The following is a 7554-nucleotide window of genomic DNA, read 5'->3' on the forward strand; positions in this document are numbered from 1 at the left end:
CACACAGACACTAACAGTGTAGTTGCTCACAGATTGAAAACATGCTGATGAGACAACACCTTATGCACATTCTCACTGGCACGTGTATTGTTGCACAGGAACAAGCGCAGGAAGTGCCTCAACCAGATAAAAATCATTGATGCACTTTGAGAAGAAATGCTGCACTTGGCCTCGATAAATTAATCATGAGGCTTTTAATTATGGGTGTTTCCCTTTATACTGGAGTAAGTGTGCATGTGTGCATATCAGATGCAATCAGAAGGGACATTTGTTGATGGCAGAGTGTGTTTGCGTGCTCGGGCTGTGCTTGAATCGGTGGTGAGTTGAATTGCGGAGCGGCTTACTCGTTAAAAATGAAAGCTGAATCAGAGTTATTGGTCGGAACGTGTCATCAAATATTGTTGTCAGTAAGGAATGCTTGTGTAGCACCTCCCGTCTCCTTATGTTTGCCATAAATATGTGTGCAGTGCATGTGCATAAAAGCTACGTACGCACTACATGGGCGCTGACGCCTACATGTAGTTATGAGAATATTTGGCCAGCTAACCTCTCCGCTGTTGGTCAGTGAATGGACTGCTAGCAACAAACAGAAGGGAGTTTTCAAACTTGACCAGACCTGAGAGACAAACTAACTTAGCGCTAGCTAGGTTGAGGCTAGTAGCAAGGTCGATGGATTTACAATTGGACCAAAGAGAGAAAAACATCCTTTGTTCTGCCATTGGCCAGGGTACAGCACGGGATCCTCAAGGTGAAAGTAATATGACACAAATAAATATTAAAAGGTAACAGTTTATTGTTATATGAATCTTAGCCAGTGTTCTCATTTTCAGATGATCCCTTCTACAAAATTCCAAGAAAATCACAATGAGCTATTTTTAGAACGGGCCTGTGGGCTACTCATATGGTCCTTTAGAGCACCGCGTTGGTGACCCCCGCTCTGTCCAATCCTGTTTGATTACATAATAGGTAGAGGTCACTGCCATTTGGCGTCACTGTATAGGTCTGTATGTATTTCGCTGTATTTACTGTATGAGGGTGCATCTGTGTGTGTGTGTGTGTGTGTGTGTGTGTGTGTGTGTGAGATCTTGGGATGTCAATAGTTGTAGATGGAATGAATTGGAGCATGTTTCAAACAACAATAGCCTGCAACCTGGACAAAATGAGACGTCTGCTATTACCCATCAACACACTGAGAGATAAGAAACCCCCTTGAACACACACACACACACACACACACACACACACACACACACACACACACACACACACACACACACGTGTACATGCACACAAACACACGCATACGCTGGCACGTACTCTCCCGTCTCGAGAGGAGGCGCACGGCAGCAGATGTTGAGGAAATATCTTCCTTCTCATCTGTGCGCTCCTCCTGGCAGGATGTGCATCCAAAATATACACGCACACACATAGTGGAGTTCTGCGGAGCAGTCTGACAGGTGCGCTCACATGGGCCACCTCACTTATGAAGACTCGCAAGCACACACACGCAGCGTACACACTCTGGCGCAGGTGTGACTGGACAGGTGTGTGGGGTGAAGACAGCTGTGAGGAAAGTGTGAGTGGGCATGTGTTCCATTAACAGGGAAGGGGGAGAGAGAGAGCAGTGAAATGTTGCATTGGACCAATCAGGACAAAATATTATGTAGGTGGGAATGTGGATTGACTGGCAACCAGTCCAGGGTGTACCCAAAGTTAGCTGTGATAAGCTCCAACTCATATAGAAAATGGATGCATTTTAACTCCTCAGTGATGTAATGGCATGGTGTCCCAATACTTTTGTCAACATTGCGAATAGGCAATTACAAACTGAGTGGGTTGTCATTGAAGAAAAGAAGAAATCTGAAGGCACGGCTGCAATGAAAGACCTTGTTTGAGGGGTGCAGCAGCGATGGGCAACATTGATCCAGGCAGGTTGTGTCAGGGGGAGATAAGGCTTACCTGTCCCCAGAGGACAACCCTGGGCACGGGGGAGGGAGGGAGGACAAGCAAGCAGATGAGGAGGAGGTGGAGGAATTCTATGGACAACTGGATAGATGCAGCGAGGAAGGCAGACAGGACGGAGAAACCATTTTTGATCTTGTCCACGAAAACAAGATGTTTACCTTTTACTTTCAATTTGGAATCATTTGCCAGGGAGAAAATGTTTGTTGTTTTTCACAAAAGTTCTCTGTACAATACTGTAATTCTATTTCATTAATATAGCCCTGACAGTGGTTGACTGGTGAGCACATCGGCCTCACAGTGCAGAGAGGTACAGGGTTTGATTACGGCTCCGGCCTTCCTGTGTGGAGTTTGCATGTTCTCCCCGTGCCTGCGTGGGCTTTCTCTAGGTACTCTGGTTTCCTCCCACATTCCAAAAACATGAATGGTTATTTAACGGAACACTCTAAATTGTCCCTGGGTGTGAGTCTGAGCGCGGATGGTTGTTCGGCTATGTGCGCCCTGCGATTGGCTGGCAACCAGTTCAGGGGTCCCCCGCCTACTGCCCAAAGACAGCTGGGATAGGCTCCAGCACGCCCCGCGACCCTTCTGAGGATAAGCAGTTCAGAATATGGATGGATGGATGGATGGGTGGATGGATAGCTCTGACAAACAACTCGTTTTATCCAAAGGCATCTTCACATGAACTACACCCTGGACTGGAGGTTTATCAATCGTAGGGCACATATTGGCAAACACCCATTCACATATTCACAGCTATGGGCAATTTTGTTTCTTCAAAAACTTGACATGTATAAATATTTTTTTAGAGCACCTGAAGAAAACCCATGCAGAACTGAGCGGCAGAAAATACTAGTCATGATTACACTGTCCTGCCTCATACTCATACTGACATAAAAATCAGCACTATTGCTAATTTGGACTTGTGTATGTCACTCAATATTGATGTAGTATTGTACAATACAGTACATACAGTATGTTTCATTTCTGGCTAGGCCTCTGGTCCCACTTATGACCAATAATAGTTTTGCTCATCTTCAAATGATCTAATGTTGGACTTATTATGCTCTTTGCCAGGTTTCTCCACGCTGTCTCTAGCAGACCAGATGAGTCTACTGCAGAGCGCATGGATGGAGATCTTGATCCTGCGTGTCGTATACCGCTCGCTGTCTTTCGAAGACAAGGTTTGTATCGTTCTCTGTGTTCTGGCTCTGCTTAAACACTGACGGAAAGGTTCCTGGTTATTGTCAACCTGCCGTTTTGTGGCACTAGCTGGTGTACGCCGAGGACTACATCATGGACGAGGACCAGTCAAAGCTGGCTGGACTCCTGGACTTGAACAACGCCATCCTGCAGCTGGTCAAGAAGTACAAAACCATGAAGCTGGATAAGGAGGAATTTGTCACTCTGAAGGCCATCGCGCTGGCTAACTCAGGTTGGATAAAAACTATGCATGTGTGTTTTTGTGAAGTGCAGAAAGAGTTAATCCCAGGAATCTCCATTCCTGAGGGACTCATTTAAACGGAGCCAAAAGAACTCCTTTCAATTCTCTTGATCCAAACAGGCATGACTCACACTTCCACACAAATGGAGGTGTAAAATCATTTACACCCCCCCCCCCCCACACACACACACACACGTGATGGCCATCCCTTTTATAATTAGCATAGTCGTCTCTTTAGATGCCTGTTAAATAAGGTGAAATCATTGGGGCTCAAAGTCTGTCGATAAAGGCCCCTCTCTGATGTGTCCGGCTGCATCGACAGCTGACTGACACACACGAATAGTCTCACACACACACACACACACACAAACACACACACACACACACACACACACACACACACACACACACACACACACACACACACACAGGCATGCACCTCGCCCCTCCCCTCCAATGACCCATCTTTTGAACTTTGTCTTGGATGGCGGCCAGCTCTTCAGTACCCTTTAATTACAAGGGGGAACTGTCAATACAATGTGTTTAAATGGGAGATGCAATGGAGGGAGCTTTGAATGGCGAGGGAGGGGCCTTTTGTTCTAATCCTGACACCATCAATGCACTGACATCCCAAATCTGCCACTCACATGCACACTTTTGAACATCCCAATTAAATTGTTGTGAAATACAGATTTGATGCTGGTCTAATGTTCCTGAAATTTAAAATTAGAATCATTGCAAATGTGCATGCATATTTATAGAGTTCATACTATCATGCAGAAATATTGACCTTGTTTCCGGGTTGGTTTATGTGGCACTCGCTGTGTTGGCTGCGCCTACTGTGTGTGTGTGTGTGTGTGTGTGTGTGTGTGTGTGTGTGTGTGTGTGTGTGTGTGTGTGTGTAGAGACATCTCATTGGTTTGTGGATTAGTGGCGTGCAAAGGGGCGGGGGGTTGAAGGGCTGGTGGCCCCGGGCCTCCACACAGTTCCAATAGACAGATATAATACCCCAGACACATGTCAAGCATCCTGGCCCCACCCCCTCCTCAATGAAAAATTCCTTGGGGCATCCATATTAAAGAAGGGGGCATCCAGCCGTCCAGCCTAACGGACAGTTTTTTTATGCATTGACAGTTAGTTTCATGTTCTTCCCTCTGACCCCTCCCCCCAAAAACATAATTTTTCCACTTTGTAAATAGACAGCTTACTGAACTGTCTGTTGTCAGCATCCTCTTTGTGCTTTTTATGAATCTATTAAATTCCCCCCAGGTGGCAAAGGCACGTGCACAGTAAGGCGCAGCAAATGTCTATTGAGTTGAAGGATAAAAAAGTTTAAGATCTGTACACTTTATTCAATTATGTCACTAGTGTAGAATTTCATGAAGTACAATATTATAACGTGCTAATTTTCTTAGTAAAAACCACACTACAAACATTTGTGGCGTATTTTTCTCCAAGCCTGGAATGGACTGATGGCATTTCTTTTGAGCATGGTGACATGAATTAAAACCTGTGCACCACTTGCACGTGTACACATGGATGTGACAAAACTGCACACAAATTCACTTGAGAATTGTTGTCCTACAGGGAAAAAAAATAATAATAAAAAAGTTAAATAAAAATTTACCATAACAGGCTGCTGCATGTGATCAGTTAATACCCAAGTCCCTTCCTGTAAACACAGTTCTCTGTATCTGAAAACAATTGTGATGATTATGAGTCCCCTTGAGGTGCCCTCACTGCTGCTCCGCTAATCCAAAAACCTGTGTAGCGCACCTGAAAGGTGCTCTTATCCATGCACTTCCCTTTCATGCGTGGCATAAAATGACAAAAGACAAGTCTTGGTACTGCCCATCATTTATTTCACTATATTAGACACTACAAATGAATACAGCAGTATCAGAATAACTTCAACATGTTAATGTCATAATGATTTATTTTATTTAAGATGCCAATCACTCTTAAGAAAAATATCTGTGAATCACACGAACTTTACATCGGAGGCACATCTTTCCAAGTGCTCGTCAAGACAACAGAGCGCTAGCATTAGCATTTTGAAGGGCACGGACACTAATTAATTCACGGGATGCTAATCGTCTGCATTAATGAAGCCAAGCCTTAAGAAATGTTAGCAAACGTGCCCCACATGTAAAGACACTTCAACTAGCCATGGGAAACAGGAGGCATGTGTGTGCACGTGTGTGTATGTGCGCGCATTTTGTTCCGTGTTGTGATTTAACATCTACCGCTCATTAAGTTGTGCCGTTTAGCTTGTGAGTGTATAGCAGCAGCCATGACTAGAAGGCAAAACACTAAACCCACAACATTAATTACACCTGCATTGAGTTAATCTAGCTGCGTTTATTTGTGTTTTGGATATTTAGCAATTCACATTTTCAGTGAAAGAGAAAGAAAACAACGTGTTATAAATTTAGTGTATTGTCATGCGAATAAAGCTACTCATGATCTAGTAAATTAAAAGCTAAGATTGGACTGCCCCCATCCTTTATAAACTGAAAATGTTTGACGGGATGCAAGCTGAATTTTCTATTGATCCTTATAGGACAAATCCGAGTGGTCTGCTCTTGCATACTGATACATGCATTACACTCTATAGATCCAGCCTTGTGTATATATGACATCTGTGACTGCCTCAGTATTTATTGTAATCCATCGAAAACCGTATTGTACTCTAAAGGCTGAGGCAAACAACACACAAATGTATGCTCAACCTCAAGAACAAACATCGTGGTCCTCGCTGACAGTATCAATCAAAACTGATTATTGGTCAATATTTTGGAATATAAGGATCTCGGATATTGGGCAGGCAAGTCCAATAGATTGGGGTATTTTTTTCAGTCACACGAACTACCAACATTCCCATTGTGTGTGTGTGTGTGTGTGTGTGTGTGTGTGTGTTCTTGTGCGAGCACAAATATACACCTTATTTAACATGCATGTAGCCATTGATCAGATCCATTGATCAGAGGTTGGAAGCTAAAGGCCAGCTCACATTAAGACTTGGCCTCCCCAAAGGGCCACGATGGAGCATTATCATTGAGGGACATTCGCAGCCTGCACACTGCCACATATGCTCAAGCACAACATGCCACCTACAAGAGGGATTACGTGTGTGTCTGAGTGCACACACACACACACACACACACACACACACACACACACACACACACACACACACACACACACTTTAGGTGTTCCCAAATCTCTCCATCATCCTACATCTTTTTTGGACTCCGCCCACCTGTCTGTGCGTCTGTTCATTCATCACGCCCACTGCTCCACACTTTTAAAGACACACACTCGTACAAGCTCTGAATCTAAAAAGCCACTATGAGGGTTTTTTTTTTCGTATTAAGGTGCCAGATCACACGTGTCTCGAAAACAAATGCATGTTCAAAGTGCACTGGCTTTCACTGTATGTAGTATACCCACTGATGTTTTCAATTCAAATGCAATTACCAAAATACATGCTTCTTGGGGTAACTCGACATTGTTAGAGATGTAGTGAGTGTGTGAGAGTGTGAATGATTGTGTGTGCCAGGCATTTGGCTGGTGTGTACCCCACCTCTAGCCCAAAGTCAGTTGGGATAGGCTACAACATCCCAAAATCCTGTATAGAAAATAGATGCATACTGTGTATGTGTGTGTGTGTGTGTGTGTCTCTCTCTCTCTCTCTCTCTCTCTCTCTAATAAATATATCTTTCGATCATATTGAGTCTACCAGCTGCTCTGAAAACAGTCACATTTATACACAGTTCCAACATGTCAGATAATATGAAAAATCATTTTGTTTGCCTCGTCAGACTCCATGCATATCGAAGACGTGGATGCGGTGCAGAAGCTCCAGGACGTGCTCCACGAGGCCCTGCAGGACTACGAGGCTTCCCAGCACCAGGAGGACCCCCGGCGGACGGGCAAGCTGCTCATGACCCTGCCACTGCTCCGTCAGACCTCCACCAAGGCCGTGCAGCATTTCTACAGCATCAAGCAGGACGGCAAAGTGCCCATGCACAAACTCTTCCTGGAGCTGCTCGAGGCCAAAGTGTGAGGGCGCAAAATTCCAAGCAACTCCCCATGTTTTACACACACACACACACACACACACACACACACACACACACACACAC

At 44.6% G+C, this 7554-nt stretch overlaps 1 protein-coding gene across 7 annotated transcripts in view; it reads left to right on the top strand.

The window, feature by feature from the left end:
* The window catches only part of esrrga (estrogen-related receptor gamma a), a 119235-nt gene extending 111691 nt beyond the window's left edge, over window positions 1-7544 (top strand). For 6 of the 7 annotated variants that reach the window (XM_019890777.1, XM_019890751.1, XM_019890769.1 and 3 more), the window contains 3 exons: window positions 3040-3146; window positions 3235-3397; window positions 7231-7475. In XM_019890777.1, coding sequence (XP_019746336.1) covers window positions 3040-3146; window positions 3235-3397; window positions 7231-7475 — 515 coding nt within the window. Of the gene's footprint in view, window positions 1-3039; window positions 3147-3234; window positions 3398-7230 lie in introns of all 7 variants that reach the window. The other variant, XM_019890733.1, reaches the window with a different exon arrangement.
* Window positions 7545-7554: the final 10 nt, after the last annotated feature.

The sequence above is a fragment of the Hippocampus comes genome, unplaced genomic scaffold (assembly GCF_001891065.2).
Source record: "Hippocampus comes isolate QL1 unplaced genomic scaffold, H_comes_QL1_v1.1 scaffold275, whole genome shotgun sequence".
Taxonomy (NCBI): domain Eukaryota; kingdom Metazoa; phylum Chordata; class Actinopteri; order Syngnathiformes; family Syngnathidae; genus Hippocampus; species Hippocampus comes.